The sequence below is a fragment of the Coturnix japonica genome, chromosome 5 (assembly GCF_054131305.1).
Source record: "Coturnix japonica strain WE chromosome 5, WE-NBRP24, whole genome shotgun sequence".
Taxonomy (NCBI): domain Eukaryota; kingdom Metazoa; phylum Chordata; class Aves; order Galliformes; family Phasianidae; genus Coturnix; species Coturnix japonica.
This window is the reverse complement of record NC_140667.1, coordinates 51,699,760-51,721,639: the sequence shown is the minus strand read 5'-3', so window position 1 is coordinate 51,721,639 and position 21,880 is coordinate 51,699,760. Positions and strand designations below refer to the sequence as shown.

Below are 21,880 nucleotides of genomic sequence, written 5' to 3'. Positions count from 1 at the left end.
TCACCTCTTAAGTTCTGTATTATACAGGCACGAGATGGTATTGTGTTGTTATCTGGTAAAATAATAGGAAGATCTCCTTGCAAAGAACTGCTGGGGGTACTGTGAAGGAAGGAGGGGGGGGAAGCTGGGCTTGGAGACCTAAATACACCAGTATAGTTTAACTCCTCATTTATTTATTGTCAAAAGTAACATTTCACCCCCAGAATGCACTTTGGAAGTGCTCACAGCCTAAAGCAAGGAGGAACCTTAAATGATGGGGTGAAGGAGTCCCTCAGTCTGAAATGAGCACCGTGTGGTCAGTAAGTAGTTTGTACCTGGTGCTGGTGGGGCATCCTAGATCTGGAGCTACACTCAGGTATCTGTGCTGCATTGATGGCTGTTGTTTTGAGGGGGTGATGGCAGTGATTTTATCAACTGTAGTTCCTGTGAACTACTAAAGCAAGTGCACATTAAATAGCTTTTCCTTGGAATATCCTCTCTAAAAAGGGAGATGTGTGACCTTTTAAACTGAAGTCACTGTAAATAAGTAAATCACTGGGTATTTTAATGTTAAGCAAGTGTTCATCTGTGGACAGTGTTACAGTATTAAGAGTAACCCGTGGTAAGGGATGGGAAAGTGATGTTAGTAGTTCTGTATTAAAGAACTGAGCTAGGAAAATGTGAAGGAGAAAGGGTACAGGAAAGCCTTATGGGCCTATTGATAAACTGTTCATTCAGGTATTGAAATTATAAAAGTAATCCTAGGTAAGAGGCAACCTATAAAAGCCCTTTTGAAAAGGAAGCTGTAATATTAATTCCATTTCAAACAGCGGAATTTAAGTGCGGGCTTTTAAGTTGTCGTTTGAAAACAAAGAAGTGCCTTGAGTTTGTAAGTGATGTTGGTCTGGGGTGGCTTTGAGCAGGTCGAATGATCAGTGAGGCCGAATGACTTAGAAAACAAACAGTGCCATTGGGTTGGACGGCGTTTCCTCCTGTGAATCCAGTATTAAAGAAGCTGTTTCAGGGTTTGGGGTGGCAAAATGGTGTAAGTGGAGGAATGAGGAATTTCAGGGGGATGTCCCATAAAGTTTCATGGCTGTTTGCTTTTATCCATTTGGAGCTGCTCGTGAGTATTGCTTTGCTTTTAACTTTGGGGTGAAATGGGCGATTTCCATTACTAGCATATAAGAAATGAACCCAGGCAGGCAGCATGTATTTCTGCCAATAGAGCTGGATATTTTGTTCTGTATATTATTGAAAGTACCAAAGTAATGTGATTAAGTATTAATGTGGTTAAGTATTAATGCTCCCTCAGTGTTTGCAGGACTGCATTGATTACAAAACCAGAATGACTACAAAAACTCTTCCAAGGCTTCGTGATGCTGCTTTGGAATTCTGTGCAGAACATATTTGTTCCCATGCATTACAAGAAGCTCTCAAATATATTTAACATTTTGCTCCTGTTTGATGCCAACGGGGATTGCCTTCTAAAATGCTATTTATCTGCTGCTAACTGCTTTATAAATGCAAATCTAAGAAAAACAGAGGGTGAGATCTAGAAGTAGACAATTAAGTGTATTAAATATTGCAGCCCTGGTATGGAGCAGCCTCCTCCCCCAGCCCTCGATGTGAAAGGAACAAGCAGCAGGAGGAGCAACTGTAGCCCATGGAGTGGAACCAAGGAAGGGGAGGCGACCATCAAGAGAATTCTGTGCTTTGGAGGTTAATTTTACCCTTAGAGACACTTAGAGCTCTGGGTCGTTCTCTGGAGCTTTCATCCTTTTGGTGTCGTTAGAGCTTCGAGTGCAGGGCAACAAAGAAGGCTTCAATATGATTTCCTCCTTTCTGAGAAGGGATCGTTGTGAGTTGTTTTCAGTGTTAGAGGTGAGCTTTGGCTGCTCAGGAAACCGCAGGCTGTTGTGGTGTGATTAGTTGGGAAAGGTGCGAGTAAGGGCAGGCTGCTTTGCTTTGCTTTGCTTTGCTTTTACCCCTGCTTTGGCGTGCTTGGTTTTGTTTGTTGTCGTCTGCTCTTTGTAACAGATTGCAGCCCAGGAAGGCATTTACCTTCAGCAGTCTTGGAAGTGAGGAGCGCTGTGTTTTTGAAAGCTGCCATCATGGTGATTGATTGGTGTTTATGTTCGGGAACGATGAAGGCACCTTTCTCTTACTGTCCTCACTTAAAAGCAAACATGCACTTAGGAAATAAAATCTAGAGATAGCTCGCCTCTCATTCGTAAGTCTAATGGCAAAATTCTTCATCTGTGTTGCTTGCAAAACTCTCTAGGAAAGGCAGATTGCTCTGGTGCAGTGCTGTTATTTCTGATACGGCTGTTTTTAATGGTACATTGAATTTCTAGTGAGTCTGAATGGTTGGGTGGATGTTTTGTAGCAAGAATACAAGCGTTTGCTGATGCTGTTAAGTGGGCTGCGTTATAAAATAGTCTCTTAATCGGATCCTGAGCTGTGCTTATTTATAAGGAGGCAAAAAAACCAAGAAGACAAAGCTGGAGCTCTTGGGTGATTTTTGCAGTTAGGAATATTTCAGCTTTTTTCTTTCTTTCTCATCAACAGCTGTCACCTCCTATGAGGACCTCGGCCTGTTTGCGTTTGGATCAGCAGGAAAGGCAAGTGTTTGTCAGCGCTGGTGTGTTTCCTCTTCTTGCTCTCCTACTTCTTATACCCAGCTGTTCATTGCATAACAAAGGGCACAGGGATGCAATCTGTGTAACTGCTAAAATTCTGATACTGCAACAACAAAAAAATCCTTTAGTTCCCCAAACCAACAACTTCCCTTTCAGCCCATGTGTTGTGCTGCAGAAGCATGAAGGTCATTAGCTGTCTAACAGACACTTCTTACACGCGAGGTTTTGTGCTCCTTTCCTGCCCACACGTTCCTCTTACGACTCCATTTCCCAGTGTCTGCTCACTCGCTTTGCGCTCAGGTCAGCTCAGCCATCCATCGCAGCTCGGTCTCGGTCCCATTGCACCGTTGCTGTGAGCTGCTTAGAGACGCCTGGTTGATTTACTGCTGCTGATGGAGGTTCTCATAGAGCTCGATGGTGTTTGCCTTTCATGCAGTTTATGCAACATAAGGAAACAGGAATGTTTCATGCATGTTAATTTTTTTTTGGCATGTGAGTTGTACCATTTTAGCGATGGGAACTGAATCTGTTTTTCTTGCTGGACATTATTGTCCACTAACACAACATCCTAATGGTGAATGCTGTGCCTTTAATACTGTGACTACTACGCCCTGTGTCATTTAAGTGATTCTAAAAGCAGGTTTGACCACACAACTGCAATTTCAATAGTTTTCTTTTAAAAAAAAAAACCCAACTCTTTAATTGAGTTCTGCTTAACAGACCAGAGTCTCACTTCTGTTTTCATGTGAGAATTAAAACTCAGCTGTTAGGTGCAAGCTGCCATTAGCATTAGCGAGCAGATAATGAGTGAGTGGTGTGTGAGATCAATATCTATTGAGGGGAGTTAAGATGCGATCGCCCTCAACAGATGATTTCATACCTTGCTAATATCGAGATTTATCATCTTATTTTCACGAGAGGGGCGGTGTGATGCTAGCCACAACCCATTAGGTGCAGCAGTCATAGAAGCACAGCGCTTAAGGAGATAGATATTACAATGTGACTGATTTCCTTCCCCCCCCCCCCACTTCTCTGCAGTGCAGGGATAAACATAGGGAAACAATTCATGACAGATATTTGTTATTTGGTGGATATTCAGTGTTATCCAATGAAGGAGGTATCACAGCTTTACTGTGATGATTTTTATTCTGGAGGAACCCATGTTTTCCTGCAGCACTGACCTTTCTCTGTGGAAGTATCTGTGATGTTCATAGATCTTGATGAAACAGTGGAATGCAGGATGCTGGCTGAGAACTTGCCAGGGATAAACAAGGTTTGCCATTGCTGTGGCTGCCACTAATTGTTTTATCTCAGGCTCTTTTCTCCATTTGCAGTCTAATAACTGTAAGCCCTGCATTTGATCTCTGCTTCCTGACTGCATTGCTTTTAACTGGTGCTATTGATTTTTAGACTCTCGTCGTTTATCACGGTCATTCTGAATTCCAGCGCTGCCCCTGAACTTCTCTCAGCTCGGTCAGGCACAGATTGCACAGTTTTTGCTTCTTTTTGTTTCTCTGTATGTTAAGATGTGCTCTATCAGCAGCGGATGGCTTGGATGAGGGAAGAATCAGCACATCTTAACAAGGAACTTTCCTGCCATAACCGTGGCTTGATTTCATTTTGCTTTCAATGTATTTTACAGGCTGATTTCTGGTAGTAGGAAGGTGTTACTACATGATGATGTACGGCACCAAGGACTGTATCACTGTAGATGAGGGCACTGTGTTAGATCTGAGCTGAAATGAAAACAGTGGGAAAACTTCACACGCGACTGCCGGGGTTTTGTCAGCTGGGAGCTGACAACTGTTTAGATTCAGTCAAGTGTTTTTATTGCCCTACGATCGTCTTTATATTCCACATTAGTCCTATATGAATAATAGCAAGCACAAAAAAGAAATGTCTGTCTGGTTTATAGGCTGAAAAGGACGACGTCTGTGACTGTTAATATTCATAGTTACATAGAGCGAGGAATAGGTTGTGTAGATCATCTCTGCTGTCTGAGTGCTTTTTCAGAGGCAAAGGATGATTTCCCTTTCTAGCTGCATAACATGGATGGGAAAGCACTTATGTTCTCCATGATTTTAAACCTGCTCTGCAAAACAAAGCTTTGCCCTTTAACTACTCTTGTTTTGTCGTCTCAGAATGAAAGTGTATTTTCCTTCAGGGGTTGCTTTGCTTTTATATTCATTTGAGGTTGGTTTCCATGTGTTGAACTCTTGGTGAAGCAGAAGATGCCTTTCCTTTCAGTACTGGTTGCTGCTTTTGCATCTGGTCTGTTTAAGATTATACGTATGTGTTTTATGACCGTTCCAGGCATACGACTCCAGTTATCCCTACCCTTTCTAAAGAAATCAATTTTTGTTTTATAGGTCCTTGTTGCAACTACAATAATTATCCAGAATATAGGAGGTAAGAAACTTCATACGCTCCGTTTTTAACTGAGTGGGTTATAATCTCCGCAGTCCACAAAACTCCACAAACGCCGAGGGCAGGAATGAAATGGAAACGCTTTAAGGTTGTGATTATAAAGATGTGAGATGTGTGTGATCACACAGAGCTGTGGCCGTGGGGTGGGTGGGTGCTTCCTGGAGGGCAGATTGTCCTCCTGCTCTGCATCCCATGGTGTGGAGTACATCCACCAGTTGGCACTGCAGGCTGGAAGGGGCTGCAGAACTGCCATCCCCTCCCTGTTCTTCTGGATGTTTGTATCTTGGAAGCTGTGTTTTCTTTTGTGTGTGGTTGTTTTTTCCTTTGGAACTTGCTGATGCCTTTTAGTGATACCGGTAACGAGGGAATGCATAGCTGTGACATTCCTAATGTGCTTTGTTGTAGTCTTTTTTCTCCCTGTTAGTTCAATACCTTGGATTTCAGTACTTTCGATATCTTTTGTTTTCCTTAGTCCGTAACAATAAAATAACACAAGCTGTCTTTGCATTCAAATAATCACTTCAGCTCTATTCAGGTAAGTTTACGTATGGGAGTTAAGGAGTAAATCATCCTTAGAATTAACTCATCCAAAAGCCAACGGTGTTTATCAGAACTACTTCTATTTTCTTTGGCTGTTTCCTTTGGATGTTTTGGATACTTTCATTTCGATGAGGAAATGGTGTGAAGGTTCCCTCCTTGCCATTCCCTCCTACGCCCTCAAGACACACCATTACCTGCAATGCCAGGAGGAAACGACATTCCAGTTCTGTTCTTCTTCCCTTTAGTTGCTGTCTGTCAAGCCCAGTCAATTCAGTGATCTCTGTTGTCACTACATTGTGGCTATGTCCAGGCCAAGTAACTGCTCGTATGATAACATCACAATCTTTTGTTATGCTGGAAGCTCCAGTAATAAAAACTGCTTGACATAAGCAGCGATTAAAACCCTTTGCATTAACTTCAGACAGGAGCGAACATTTTAATTGCGAGATGAAGGGTTATTTATTCACACGGGTTGTAGAGGATGTTCTGTAGCAGTGAACAAATGTTTTAATTTCCTTTTCCGTTAAGAGTGGACCTCTTAATAAATAGCATTGGTTAAGGGGGGGGTACACAGTGCAGGTTCTGGAGATCTGGGATCGTGCACAGGGCTCTGTGGTCAAAGGAAATAAGGCTCTCGTTTCTTCCTCCTCACAGTCCATAACTTTCTCTGTGTCATTTTTAATCTAATTCCCTTCGGTAACTCTAGAGGCCTGAGCTGGATGTGAGCAAAGCGCTTATTCTGTCCTTTGCACTGGGCCTCTGTGCCAGCAAGTGGGGCCTGCTTTGCCAAGCACCACTGTTCTGTTCAGCTGGTTAAGGGGGAGGATTCTGCAGGTAGGAACTTCTCTTTTGGATGTATCTGAGCGCCGCATTATGATGCATTCAGATCTCTCTTGATGTTTCCAGAAAGCTGAAGGGCTTTCTCCATCTCTCACTGAGCCTGGCTGCTTGGAGAAGGAAAGTCTCTTGTTTTGCTGGCTCCTATGGTTTTTAAATGGGAGTGTTTGCTCTGAATAGGAGCCGTGCTTGCAACTCCAGTTGTGCCCTTTTACCTTTGTGCAATGAGGTGTTCCCCTCCTTTTGGTTTATGGCTGTTGGAAGGAAGCTGTGCCTGGTGGGCAGACATCCAGGCTCTGTCAACATCTTTAATTCCAGAATAAGGCTAAAAATAAACATTGTTTTCTGCTACCTCCTCCATCATCAGACGTGGGCACATTGCATCATGTGGGATCTGATTTCAAAGGTGATTGGGGAGCGTTCAATAATGAAGAACGATTTGTGATTAAAATAAGCGGCTGCACCGGCCTTACTGTCACTCCCAGCGTTTTTAAGGTCGGTTTGATCACTTCTAAAGATAATTGAAGCTCGGAAGTGATTTACATTCGTTTGTGGCAGAAAAAGCTTTTAGCAGGCATTGAAATACAGCTCGGCTTTCTAATTTGTCATCTTTGCTCGTTTAGAAAGAGAGCCTGAATTGCGGATTTGCGTTTGACATCCTAATTGCCCACGCTTACAGACGGCAGAGCCGGTTTTGTTCTATTAGCAGATACCCCAAGGCAAAAAGCACGGCTCGGTTCTGTAGAGCCGCAGGAATCTGTCGTTGTCCAAATGCAGAGTGAGGTGAGGACCCTTCCAACCCAAACCATCCAGCTCTGTGAGTAAAGCAGTCTCCTAAACGCCCATCTCTTGCCGTGCTGAGGGTCGTAGGTCCATACAACATCCCAGCCTGGAAGGGACCCTTAATGATACCGAGGTTCTCTATCCGGGGGCTGCGGGCTGCTCCGGCAGCGCCACCTGCTGCCCCTGCACCGCCTTTCCCTTCCCCCTTCCCCCTCCATCCTCTTTTCTTCCCCCCTTTTCCCTGTGTGGGAAATACAATCTCCTTACTCGACATCTCTAACAGCAAAGCAAAACAAGGAGCTTGTTTTACCACGTGGGTAGAGCACTTCTCTTTTGCGGTTCTTTGTATTTTTCCACTCAGGGTTCCTCTATTCTGACATTCGATTTTAAACGTGTTGAACACAATTTATCTTAAATGCAGTAAATGATGGATAAGATGGAAACCCTGATTTCTCTAGACGTTGAAAATAGACAAAACAGGGTAAGTTGTGGAAGAAGAAAGCGCACCTTGTCACGTGCTGAGAACTGCATTGCTGATACCTTAAGAAATTACTGAGCTGCCATTAAGGATGGAAAGTCTCATTCTGTTTTCCAGCAAACTCAAATGTTTGTTTTCACAGCGCAGTTTGCTTTTGACCTGACAGCCTAATTACCTTCATTGTTTCTCAGTGAGGGTTTCCAGTGCAGAGCTGCCTTAATTAAGGGCAGGTTTGTGTGCTCCCGTGTTGGTTTCACAATGGATGACCCGTGCTGCTTCCCCATTGCAGTTAGTGGTTGTTGGGCAGGTTTGTGCTGCAGGTAATGCTTTAAAAACAAAACAGCAGGACTCCTCACCTGCAGCTGTGCTTTGGAGCATGAAAAGCTGTGTGGAAAACATTGCAGTTCTATTAGCGTAAGCATACACATACAATTAAACTAATGACATCTTAGTAAAAAAAATCTGCTGCCTGTGCATCCCCTATGAAACAAGAGGGCAGTAAGATGCAGCTCACTTTGGCTTGAGTGTTCTGTGATTGATAGGGTTTATCCTGTTATTTCTGTCTTTCAGCCTCTGGTCTTTTCAGTATTTTGGGGCATACAAGGATGTTATTAACAGAACTCTTCACAGGATTAAGAGTTTTGAATGTGTTGATTAATCTCAGTCATTTGTTGGCACTTGCAAGGAATCTCTATGTCTTACCTAGATGAGGACCAGGATTGCTCTGCTTCAAAAGGAAGACTCTATCACCATCCATTTTCTAAGGGAGGATCAAATCTTATGTTTATGCATAGCTTTAATGTATATACATTCTCTTACATTGTTACTGTGGACTTGAGCAGCTGATTGTTTTTTGATAGGACAGTAAGGTAACATCACACGTACTTTGCTGATAACGAAAGCACGAGTCACACATGGACTGCCTCTAAAGATGAGTTTTGGGACTAACTTAAAAACAACCTCAGCTTCTCACTAGAATTTTTAACATGCTGTTCAGGTAGGGGCCTTCATGGTGAGTGTGAAGCAGTATTATAGTACAGTGAGGGTACTTGGAACAGTGGCTTCATGGTGCATACAGTTATAGAGCTCAGCAGGTTGTAGTGTAGTAATGAAAGTGTCATGCAAGTATTCTTTTCTATATGATAAACTTCTTTCACCAAGGAGTCAGTGCCAAGTTTCAGAATGTGACGAAGTCATATATGTGAGCATTTTAAGAATGTAATTTCTTGCTGCTTCCAAGGCAGTGCTAAGTTTATTGAATGACAAAGTAGTAATGCAATTACAAAGTAGTAATGCAATTTTGATTCCTGCTGAAAACTGTTTTAGTATCTGAATATTGATTTTTTTTCCCAAATACAGAACTTCAGACTCGCTTAGGTTCCATCAAACAGCTCTTGGTGCATATTGAAAGCAATTGTAAGGTAGCATTGATGCTGCAATATCAGTAGCTAAAAACAAGGAAGCGACCATATTGAGGTTGTTCCAGTGATGGGCATCAGCACCTGTGTGCTGCCAGAGCCTCAGGTTACAGCACTGAACACCCTTGGTTCTGCAGGAGGCTGCCTCACCCAGTGCTCAGACAGATGGCTGCAAAGAGGTGGTACAAGGAAAACAGGCTGCTGGCTTTGAATTTAGAGGATGAAATGAGATGTAGGAGCAATAACTTCTGCTCTCGTACTATGTGTGTGAAAGGGGGGCAAGCTGAAGGGAGTGTTACTGCTGATAGATTTGAATGCTTGAATCCAAAGGACCAATGCAGACCTATCAGGATTTTTGTATGATAAAAGCTGCCTTAAAAGTTATCCTTTAATACATTACTCTTATCTTGCAAGCAACAGGATGTGATATTTCCAAAGCAGAATAAACCAGAGCCCAAGGTATGCTTGTGGTGCTCACTTGTGGCACGGTGTGGCTGTGTGACTCTGGGATCTCTTCCTTCTGCTTTACATCCCACTGCCAAGGGTGGCTGATGTACAGATTTCCCAGCATTGCTTGGCATTGCTTTTCGCTGTGGGCATTGGGAAAGTTAGGTAAAATGTCACGTTTGGATCAAAAGATGAGCTACTCTTTCTCAGCCACTACGTGTGCTTTGTTTCTACCAGAGGTAACTTCAGCTTTGAGAAACATAATGAGATTCATGTTATATATTTGAGCAGCAGGATCTAAATAAAATTGTTGTTTTCTCCATCTTATAGAACAAACAGGAGGAGATAAATGGGCAAAAAAAGAGAAGTCCTCCCCCATGAGGTTGTTTCTGATATGCACAGAGAAGAGAGATGGAGACAAATGTTCAGCATGTGCAAGATTGGAGCAGGGTTGGTTCCCAACTGCAGAGTGGAATCCAGTGAAATTGGACTCCTTTAAAAAAAACAAAGGGTGAAGTGCACAACAAAGGATAAGTGATCAAATGATTAGCCAGAGGCTAATAGGAATGTGAGGGAAGAGTGACAGATTGCATGGTAGGAGGAAATCTGATCTGGAAATTGAAGCTTTCTGCAGCTGAGCTGCAAAAGAACTAATTTTTAAACCTTTCTGAAGTGCACGAATATATCAAAACTCCAAATTGCTTGTGTACAAAGCGTTGTGCAATGCAAGGAAGGAGGTGAGTGGGTGAATAAATGTAATGATGCTTTAGAGGAAGTTTTCTTTTTTCACCCCTTGTTTTTTTTGACCATCTCTCTTTGCTTAGGGTGAAACACACACACCCACCCCCAGCTTAGTGTGGGCGGGGGTGTTAATTTTCTTACAGATTCTGGTGGTTTAGAAAGGCTGTAAAGACTGTTGTGATCAGGCCTGTGTTCTCCAGGGCGCAGATAAGAGAGTAAAGTGGAGCAGGAGATAACACACCTTGCCAGGTGTAAACAACAGCTACAATGGGGAAATAATCCCAAATCCTAGAAAAATCAGAGCTTTTAATTACAAAGAAGTGAATATTTCCTTATTTAGTGACCCACCAACTGTTTTTAATTTAACCTTGCGGTAGGTAGATGTCACTTCGCATTAATGCAATTTGCTTTCTTTATGGAGACCACATTCCCTTTCTTCAAATTTAACATTGGCTGCAGCAGTGTCGGAGCACACACATTTTCCAGGGTTCAAAACATCCGCTCTTATAACTCAGCATATGGAAGTTCGCTGTCATACATATTTAAAACAAATATTATCACTGTAGAGCATTAGGAGAGGAAGCACAGCGTTCTAAACGCGGGGCAGTAAGATTTGAACGCAACAGATGGATGGATTCTCATCAAGCTTTGTATAGGACTGAAGGCGTTTGCAGGCGCAGTGGTGACATCACTTGGACAGATGGCAGTCAGCTCCCAGCAGGCTGCGATATTTGCTGGAGCTCTTTGTAACGCCTGCTGTTGTGAGTCATTCTCTCCTGGTTTCTGGGCTGTACAAACGTTTGCTGTTTGTGTGAAAGCAAAAAGTGACAGCAGCTCTATGTGAAGGTATCAGGGTAATACAAGTTGTGATCAGCGTAAGAACTCTTCTTTATTTATGCCTTTCTTTTTTCCTGATTATTTATGCCTTTGATCCTTTCACTGAGTAAAGCAGACAAATGGCACCAGTGCTTGGATTTATTTGTATGCATCATTACTTGCTGATGAATACAAATATAAACGCTCTATTTCACATCATCACTCCCACAGGAGTAACTAATGCTTTCTCTTCAGATTTGTAGTTCTTGTAAATACAGACATGCCGTGTATAAAGAGCCTTTCAAGTCCCATTCTTGTGGTTAGATTTGCAGCGCATTTATTTAGTGCAACAGCAATTCAACGGCAACAAATACGGAGTGTTTTAAAGAGATCTGTTGTATTGGTAGAAGCAAATCTCGTTGAGTTACTCTCATCCTCATCAACAACATCTACTACAGAGCCAGGAAGAAGAGCTGCAGCCCCAGCCTATGAAGGCCCGTGTTGCCAGGTAAAGGGTCAGCCTGCTGCTCAGTATTGTTTTGTTAGCCCTTTGGATGATGTTTTCCTTGCTTCTAGACTTATGTCATTACAGGCTCTCTGGAAGCATTAGAATCAGCATGGTACTTGGGGATTTGCAGCTATTTTTAAAGGAGGCATATGAGAAAATAAATGTTGACTCTGGTGCCACGGTGTCTAATATATAGCTGAGATGTCCCATTCATAACCACACCAGTTAAGCCATGCTGGTTGTTACAGTACTGCTCTTCCCCTGCTAAATCTGCTCTGCTTCTGTTTGCAGCTATGTCATCTTATCTGTTAATTGTGAAGTCTGAGCTTCCTGGTGCTGTTGCAGGTTTCTTAAGCGGAGATGAGAGCGGGTAAGTTAAAATGCCACAAGGATTGTGAATTTATCTTGGAGAAGCAAACAGCTCAGGGCTGCTGGAGGAGATGGGTACTGACACATCCCTCTGATCTCACATGCTAAAAAACATTACTTATTTACAGGCATTCTTGGAATATGAAATGTATTTGGCATCTGTAAACCTTCTGCAGCACACACAGAGCCTGATTCTTTCCCATCAGACGACCTTAAAGTTGGTGGCAAAGCTCCATTCAAAGAAATCTGTAAAACTTTGAAAGGGGAAGCAGGAAGGGATGGGAGGGAGGGGAGGAGAAACATTTAAACTGCTGTCATGTTATCACTTAAAATATTTCAAGACCACAGTACGAAATCTGGCAGACATTTAAATTGAAATATTTTGTTGTCTTGCTCCAGTAATTGGACTTGTCTTGGGAAAAAGGCCAGGTTTCCAGGCTTGGTTTATAATTCCATAACTTGGCTGCCAGTAAAGAAATTATTCTTCACAACTGAGCTATAAAGCTGTATGTAATGTGTGTCCCTCAGATTCCTATTAGAGCTGTCACAAGGAATCTGTGCCTGCCATAGGGCAAACGCTGCAGCTTCAGCGCTGAAATCTCTTGTTCAGGTTGTTGTAGTTTTGCTGTCATTCCTGATGGTGCAACTCACGCTGTTACTGCAGTTTTTCCAAGCTGATTTGTTTTAGATGTTCTGAGCTCAAACTGGATTGAAAAGTGTGGTCTCCTAAAGGCCGTGTGATGCTTCTGCTGTGCTTTTGAAGTTGAAATTGGTTTCTTAAAAAGGCACTTTAGTTCAAATCATATTTTTTTTTCCTGTATATTTTCTTCAATTTTATAACCCGTGCTTTGAGAAATGGTGTGGTGCTAACCTCACTTTCTGTCTTCCTGCCCTCCTTTTGCCCTCACAATAATGTATATTTAGTAAGGGCCTTTAATAAATGATTATGTTTTATGTGCATGTCATTTTTTGCTCTGTTAATGCAACTTTTCCAGCTGTGATAGTCATCAGCTTTTCATTCGGGCTTTATTACCCGCTCCTTCAAAACTGTGCTTTCAACCCTCACGTTCCATACAGAGTGCTGTTGAATCTGCTGCTGTATCTGCTCCAATCTGTTCATTACCATCATTTGCACGTAACATCACTTATGTTGGCTTTGTTTTTTAATTTGATGCCAGCTCTGTTTATGCAAACACACCTCTCCCAATAAAGAGATGAAGCAGTCAGTCAGTGTCCCAGCTTTGTGGACACAGCTGGCCTGAGCATGCCCACTATTGTATTTCATATAGATTGCCGTGATGGATCATGATCTTTTGCTGCAGTGCGTTTCTTATCGTAACACTGGAGTAGCTTTTGGGTAAGAGAATGTAAATTGTAGGGAATTTTTCAAGACAAATAGGCAATCAGTTATCAGGACCAAGTAGCAACTTATGTATGCAAAGGGCATAAATATTGCCTCAATTGATTAAAATCTCTTAACTGGGCCTCTTGTTTCCAGATGTGGCTGCACAACTGCTCTGTTTTTGTTCAGCCCTTGCGGCATCTGCTCCTCTGCCATTTGGGTGCAGAATTTATCTTCAGCTGGAGTTAGGAGCTGTCAGATGTGTCAGTTAAGCTGTCTGTGAGAAATGTTTTCTAAGCACACACCAATGCTCACAGGAAAGCCATTTTGCAAATTGGATTATTTTTGTAGCTAAAGGTGAGCAGGTGTGCGTGCAATTGGAAAGGATCGGAGCCAGTGTTTAATATATCGACATGTCTTTGTTAGAAAACAAAAACACGCAGTGTAAACACTTGTTAATTGCAAGTTGAGATGTTTCTGTCTGTCTGCATAAGAATTCCGTGTAGTTTTGATGACATGAACGTAGCTTCCAACGAGGATTGTGTTAAAAAGTTGTAATTCGTGAGCCCTCTGTTAACATTTAATGACCCTGTCAGGAGGATATGATTGATGCAATTAAGTTGTCTTGCTTGTGTGTTACATAATTGATATGGACTGAGAGTCAGATCCTAATGTAGAACATATGAATCCCTTGTCCTGTTGCATTCAGGAATGAAATTAAAGCAATTTATAAATGTCTGCTTTCAGTTAAAAGTGGGGGAGGGATGGAGGAGGAACATCTGCATGCCAAAGCATTTTCAGTAGAGGCAAGGATTTATATTCCGCATTTCATACTTGGAATGTTTTTATCATATGGGATTATATTTGTGGATTAACTGATTTTAAAGGAAATACAGAAATATTTATTCAGCCTGTGGAAAATAAGTGTATTTCTGCAGCAGCATTTTGGGAGAATTGGCTGTATTTTTTTGACAGCCAGTAGATGCTCTTCTGCTTTCTGTCGGTCTGTTTGTTGTTTAGAAAGATTTTAATCGAGGATATTCTAAAAGTAAACACTTAGAAAATTGTTTTTTCCTCCTTCACATCACCTCACTGCAGTTCTGCGCTTTTCATTCCCTTCCCCCTCCAGTGTTCTTTTCATTTACCATGCAGTAACCAATGTACCTTCTTCCTTGGGCCTGCTAAGCTGCAGTCGTGTGTATGGCGTTGTTACTTAAGGTTGACTTTGGTTTGGAAACGGGCAGTATTCCCTCAGCATTGACATTTCTCCATTCATTTGCATCACGTGTAATTTTTTTATGTTAAGTGATGCAGCCACTTGGCTCCATATCTGCCTCTGGTAATTCTTCTCCAACACAGGTGTTTGCTGCTTTCCGTATGATAACTTGAGGTGTTGCCTGTTTATTAGGTGCTAACCATATCCTGGACTAAATAAACGTGGAGGTCAAAGGCCAGGGTGTTTATAGGTAGTAAAGTCAGGGGCTGATGTGCAAGATGTTTATCAGTACAGGATATGGCCAGTGCCAAGTTCGGGGAGCCACCCTCGAGATGTTTCTGTTTCTTAACAGCTTACACATCTGTGCTTCCCTCTGCTTAGGAGATGGGATGTTGGTACTGAGTAGATTGTTAACAGCATCAAGACTTTCTATGTCTCCATGGTGCTTTTTACTTCTATGTTTTTCTATAGCAGTTGCCATTGCTTTTGTGCTTTGATGGTGTTGCAGTGAATGAAGGATCATTCTGTGCTATGTTAAAGACAAGAAAGTCTCTCTTATTGCAGTTCTTTGTTATATTAACTTTGGATGTGGCTCTGGGCAGCCTGGTCAGCTGCTTCGCGACCCTACATATAGCAGGGGGTTGGAACTGGGTGATCACTGTGGTCCTTTGCAACCCAAGCCATTCTATAATTCTATGATATGATATGACATGTAGGAACAATGAACAGGAGACTGTGCAGCAAGTGGGAATGAGAGTTGCTGCTGCTTCCAGTTGTGGAGACATGTGACTCAGTTTAACCCAATCTGAGATGCATGGAATGCTGTGGGGATTGGATTTGGTGATCCCCAGAAGGTCCCTTCCAACCTCTGTGGTTCTGTGATAGAAGCACTTGTGTTGGATATCGGCGTGGTATGGAATGCCCTTGCACTCTCATCACTGGTTTGAGTAGAGGCATGGGTTCATGTATTGAGCTGCTGAGAAGAAGCTGTATGCACCACAGAGCCTTGATCCATGCAGATGGAGCATTGCCAGCAGTGGTGGTTAATTATGGGCTGGTGCTCTGCTTCTCACTGTCTGGGAGCTCTATTTTATATCAGTACAGACACTGAGAATACAAACCCATGTAAATAGCATGTGCAGCTGAAATTATTTACTGCTTCTGTCCTTAGTGGTTGTTTTGTCCAAGATGGCAGTTTTAAAGCAAAACATATTTTTTTAGGCCTCATGAATTGTGGATCAGTCACAAGTAGCTTTTCCAACAGGTCCTGGTACCTCAATGGGAGACTGCTGCTACTCATTACTTCGGTCTGCATTGTATTTCCCCTCGCGCTTCTTCCTAAAATCGGTGAGTAATTAAAGGAGAGAAGCAAATATTATTCTACTTTAGTAGCAATTACAATTGAAGACTTTAAAACCTTAATGGCTTATTTATTTATTTAAACTGGCAGGGGGCTGGCCATTGTGGGGGCTGCTTAAGTTGTTGTACCGTGTTCTGCCTTCCAGCCCTGCCTAGTTAACCTATTACTTGGGTTGCAGTAGTATTTTGTCTGCAATACTAAAATAAAATCTTTACAGCAGAACATTAAAGAGCTGCATTTACTTACAGCATGCCATTAGTGGTAAGCCAGTTCTAATTCTGCCCTACAAAACTGCATAAATGATCTGTGACAGGCAGTTGGAATGTTGTTATTCTGAGTCCTAAGCCCCAGATACCAAGCACTGTAATAGAAAACATGCCTAAAATGTAAAGCTTTAGCTGTACATTAGGATCACTTTCCTTATAAATTCTCTTTTATTTTTACTGTTATTTTACAGGCTTTCTTGGCTACACAAGTAGTTTATCATTTTTCTTTATGGTGTACTTTGCGCTCGTGGTAAGTTAAAAATCAGAGTACAGCTTATCTATATATATTTTTTTTCCCTTATTGCTTAAATATTTTCACAAGGCTGTTTGGAAATGAATTGTCTTCTTCTCCTCTCTTCCATTTTACTTAGAATTTAGTGTTCTTGGAGTTCAGGATGTGCTCGCTGGGCAGGCTCTGTTTGTTTTGCTGAGGCATGGAAATGCGTAGGAACTTTCAGACATGTGAAAAGATTTAAAATGATTATATTTTGGACTGGCAAACGTAACAGTATTTTTGTTTTGCTGACAGTGCACTGAAGGGAGCTGGCACACGCACTTTTGTTTCCCTGCTAGTAACAGAATGGAATTCTGTTTGCTTAGCTCCTAACTATTACTTACTGCAACTAGTGAGGAAGAAAATTTAATATACTCCAAATAAATTAGATTTACATGCACGATGGAGCGACTGGGTTCAAAAAAAAGGCAAGGAAAACTAGAACTTCATTAAGACACTTTACAAGATTCATTAATGCGTCAATGACCTTATTCTTCTTCCCTGCTGAAAGGAAAGGTTCTTTTCTCTGAGCCATATGGGGCTTTTGACCTTGATGCTCACCCTCTCCAGACCCCTCTGAGGTAGATGTTTCCAAATATCTAAATTGAGAACTGCTCGGCAGATCTGGGAGGAAAAACATACCTTTAAGTCGTACCATTTTTCCTCCTCACAGTGAAAATTATGGTAAAGCACATGTGTAGTAAATGGCACAACTTGCGCTCTGTCATCCAGGTAGAGCAATGGGAATATTTCTGGGGAGCCTGAAAGAATATGCCCCCTCTCCCTCATCATTCTGGCTTGCATTGACTTGCTTTTAATACCTGCTTTACAAAGGGATAAACAGAGTTGAAGGCAAGTTGAACAAACATGCCATCCGGGAGACCAAGGTAATCCATTAGGAACTAAACCATGTGATAAAACCAAACTTCAAAGCTGTCAAAACATCACCCTGGGGTATCCCTGGAGAGCTGCAGTGTTTGGAGGACCTGGGGAAGTATTCTTCCGAAGCTTAGCATTGAGGAGCAGCCACAACCTTTCAGAGCTAATGGAAATGCATTTGTAATATTTATGAATTACCTTAACTTTTGACCTCTTCCCTAAAATTTATCTTAAAAGGAGGAAAAAAAGAAAGCAGAAGTAGGTCTCAGGGTGAAGCTACTTGCAACAGCTTTACAGCAATTTCAATTCCTGCATCTTGGTGTGAATCTGTGCACGTATCTGAAGAAAGCTTTTCTAATGGGGGGGTGTGCTGAAAGTAATTTGGGGCTCGGAAGAGAAAGACTTTGCATGTAGACGTGACTATGGTGATTTAAGCTCGGGCTTAGGTGTTTTTCTTTGTAACAGGAAGGTGTGTGGGATGTTCTAGGTAAGGAGCATGCAGTCCAGTTTCATCTGAAATGATAAAAATTGCTTTCATATGAAATGATAACAATTATATGTTTACTCCTTATTGGTAAGGGACAAAGAAGGAGCCGTGGCAAATCGAATCTGGATATTTAAGGAGAACTAATAGTCTTTGCACAGTATTTGCTCTGACTTCATCAGGCGCTGAAGCTCAAAGGCATTAACTGTGGTTTAGTTTCCACATCTAATCGCTTTGAAGTGGATGACGTGTGCTGTTGAAATGGTGTTTTCATTTGCACAGTGTTAATTTCTGTATGGCAGATATGTTTTAATTTATTCCAGAAGGAAGCTGTGTTTGTCATATGCAAGCTGTACCGTTATATTTTACATACAAAGCAATTCTGTGCATTTTCAAGTGCATTCCACCTGTGAAGCCTCTTGCCAGCAAGGCAGTTTTAATACAACATGTAGAAAAGATGGGTGTGATAGGCAGTGTGTCCTGGTCAGTAGGTCTGCAGACTGTGCTCTGTGCTCTGCTATGGGGCCTTGGCAGGTCACACACCTCTGCCTGTGCTTCACTGTCTTTTCCTGTAGAGTTAATGCACGTATAGTCCTCACTTGGAAAGAATGAAAACACCAAGATGAACTGATGAGTGAGAAAAAATGTGCATGTATTCAGCTGTTAATTGAAAGCCAGATTCTGTGAGGTCCTGAGCACTTTCTCTTGTTTCTCATTGTTGAATACTTTCCCGATGTGAATCCTAAATGAAGAGAAATGAAATGTGATCGTTGCCCTTTTTTTATTGCAACTTCTTGCTGTATTGAATATTGGTGATGAGTAAAACCAGATTTTTTGGTGGGAACGGCCCTATTGGTAGCTTGTTCAACAAAGGTGTTAATGATTCCTGGTGGTATTTTTCTAAGCCCCTTGTTTACGTTCCCAGAACAAAATGTGATGCAGATTGGGAACCTGCCACATGTAGTGAATGATGTTATACGCAGAGCCCGTCTTTCCTGAGAGCTGTCAGGACTGCTGGAATAAAGGGATTCTTGGTTTCCATCCACACAGTATGAAAAAGCAACATCTATTAGAACATTCTGAGAACTCAATCATAGAATGGCCTGGGCTGAAAGGGACCATAATGATCATTTAGATTCAACCCCCGCCATGCCCACTGGCCGTGTCCACCAGTGCCACATCTCCATAGTTCTTGAACACCTCCACGGAGGCATTGCCACAGCTGAAGCAGCATGGTGGGTATCTGCTGTTTCCTTGCCCCACACAGGCAGACTTCGTTTTCTTCTCCTGGCCTTCGGGACACAAACGGGTGTCAAATCCTCATTCTCTAGGAAACACCGCATCGAAAAAGCAGATTCCTTGAGCCAGAAGAAACACTCTCTCCTGTGTTATTCTTCTCATGAATCTGAGTCTTTAATTAAGTTTTTAATTATTTGCTCTAGGCTTCAAAAGAATTATAACCTCTAGAGCCAGGCCTCTACAATAGGAAATTAATTAGGGTGAGAAGAGCAATGCCACTATCATTTTAAACGAGACTCCTGAAAGAGGAGGTAACATTTCTTACTTTAATTTCCCTTTGATTTTCAGCCCTGTTACTTGGCAGTCCCTAAAGCAGCAGGGTGTAGCTAAAGCCCCAATGACATTCCGGGACAATAATTGCATTTATTGTTTTTCCTTTGCTTTCTAGTCCACACCATATGTTTCTGCCTTTTAAGATTAGCCCCAGGCTCTGCTCTATATCTGTTTAGGGCTTGTCTGCTTAGGGAAAGAGCCTGGGACAGCTAACACAGCAGCTATTCTGTATGGGAGGCAGTTAGCATGGAGCACAGAGAGAGTGAATGTGGAGCACCGGTTGTATTTCAGTTAATGTCGTAGCTCATTTCAGTACAGCACCTCCAGACAGGCAAGCCATAAGGCTGCCAGCTGTGCTTAGCCAGCAGCTGTGTGGAGTGGCACTGACAAGCTTTGCTGTCAAGCTCCCCTTTCTGTAGCCTATCTGCCTACCAGTCAAGTTAGTTAATTTACCGTGTGTTTTGCTTCCTGCTCTGTGCACCGTCTGATACTTCAGCTGTGTCTATCTAAATGTAACTTGACTTGGGGGTTATAATCCATGCTGTCTTTGCAGGTTATGATAAAGAAGTGGTCCATCCCTTGTCCTCTACCTCTAAGCAGTGCAATAGAGACTTTACAGGTAAAATGCATTTTGTTTGGAAGTTCTCCTAAAATTTTATTAATAACTGTAATACTTTTTTTTTTAACATTAACACTTTCAGAATTACTTGTTATTTGAATTCCTTCTTTTCTTGGCTATCACGGTTTTACTATCAAGAAACCAAAACCTTTCATGTCTGTGGTTTGGGATCATTCTTTCCTTATGTCTTTTTTATTTTTTCTTCTTTTTTTTTGCCATGTATGTCTTACAGGTTTCAAATTCTACTGCGGACTGTAAAGCAAAGCTCTTTCATCTTTCAAAAGAGGTAATCTCTATGAACAATAAGCTAACTAAAGGCGGGAGGTGTTAAAAAATTGGGGTTTAAACTCTATCCAGGGTAAGCTAAACATCTGTAAAGCTAGTTACAGGCTGTGGAAGTATTTCCTATACCTACTGCCAAGTGTTTTCCAGTCTCAATCTTTTATATGAAGGCTGGGTGTCCAAGTTAGCATTTTATGAAGGCGTTTTGCAAATGTGACCAGAGTGTGAAGTAGAACAGATGCAGTGGTGCTCAGCCTCAGGATGCAGTTGGATGTGGGCACTGTCTGTGCCCTCAGTTGGAATGCAGCGCTGCTTGGCTGTATGCATGCATTTAGATCCTTGCAGAACAGGTTTAATTTCATTATAAATATATATAAATTTCATTTTTTCTTACCTGGAGCTAATTCTTCAGGCCTAATGCAACCTCACACATTTCACTGGATGCCAGCTGCGGTATTTGCTAATTAACATGGCTTTTAAATCACATCATCACCCAACAAAGCTTGCAGGGGAGGAGCTGTCGTGTAGAGCTCTGGTTTCTTTGGGGTAAAGAGAATTGGGAAAGAAAGGGGGTTAAGTTTGAGATAGGTCTGTAGGTTGGTAACATTTGTCTGAAAGCAGAAAATCCAACACTTCACCCCAAGAAAACCCACCCAAACAAACGTCAGACAAATGTTAAATGCAGGTCAAAGAAGGAGATTTTGCTTTGGCCAGAAATGAGCACCACGAGGTGCCCAGCTTTTGGTCTGGCCTTTGTACTTTGTAGGTTTTTAGAACTCATCTTTGTTGCGTTTTGCCTTTTTCAGTTATATCAATTGAAAGTGGCGTTTCTTTACCAGCATGGGCTTTGTTGTAGTTTAGTTTATTCCTCTTGGCAACCAAAGCAGGCTATACTAGATGATTCATCTCTTCTAATATGAGTTTTTGAAATAATACACCACTAATTGTGTTGGATGCAATCCTAGTTACGTAACTGTCTTAAAGCTTTAGATGATGGAAGCACATTATGTTTTCTGGTAGCTGTGTCCAAGTATTTAAGAAGTAATGAGAAAACAGTGAAGTCAGGGTAGGGGAGTCAATAATTTGACAGGTAGCTAAGGAAACTTAGAGAATTTCATGGAGGATACATCGGACTTGGAGAAATTCCTACCCTTATTACTTACTTGTCTTCTCAGTTGTTAACTTATTGACATGCTGTCCAGTGATCCTGAATCATGAAATAGTAAGCTGAGAACAATGCCAGAAGAGATGCTTGTTCAAGAGATCCAGTTCTACATAATGATTCAGAGGCAGCATTCTGTCTTACAGAGATTCATCTTGAAGCATTAAATTGAATGATTTCCACTGTCTTTCAAGGCTTGCACTGAATTCATCCAGATAATTTCCCACCTGTCTGTAATAACAAGTAACTTAGAAGGTGTTTATCTTCTATTTTAGAGTGCTTATGCAATACCAACCATGGCCTTCTCTTTTCTCTGCCATACCTCAGTCTTACCGATTTACTGTGAGCTCCAAAGGTAATGTATGAGAACACGTGCAATATTCAGGTAGAATGGGAGCCTTCTGTTCTATTTTCCTAAATTAATCTCCAGTATTATATT

General features: G+C 41.8%; 1 protein-coding gene across 6 annotated transcripts in view; it reads left to right on the top strand.

The window, feature by feature from the left end:
* Positions 1 to 21,880, top strand: part of SLC38A6 (solute carrier family 38 member 6) — a 34,267-nt gene that overhangs the window by 1,683 nt on the left and 10,704 nt on the right. For 3 of the 6 annotated variants that reach the window (XM_015865790.3, XM_032444865.2, XM_085549596.1), the window contains 8 exons: positions 2,551 to 2,603; positions 4,991 to 5,030; positions 11,908 to 11,986; positions 15,808 to 15,890; positions 16,361 to 16,419; positions 19,932 to 19,997; positions 20,230 to 20,283; positions 21,717 to 21,796. In XM_015865790.3, the coding sequence (XP_015721276.2) occupies positions 2,551 to 2,603; positions 4,991 to 5,030; positions 11,908 to 11,986; positions 15,808 to 15,890; positions 16,361 to 16,419; positions 19,932 to 19,997; positions 20,230 to 20,283; positions 21,717 to 21,796 (514 nt within the window). The other 3 variants (XM_085549595.1, XM_085549597.1, XM_085549598.1) reach the window with 3 other exon arrangements.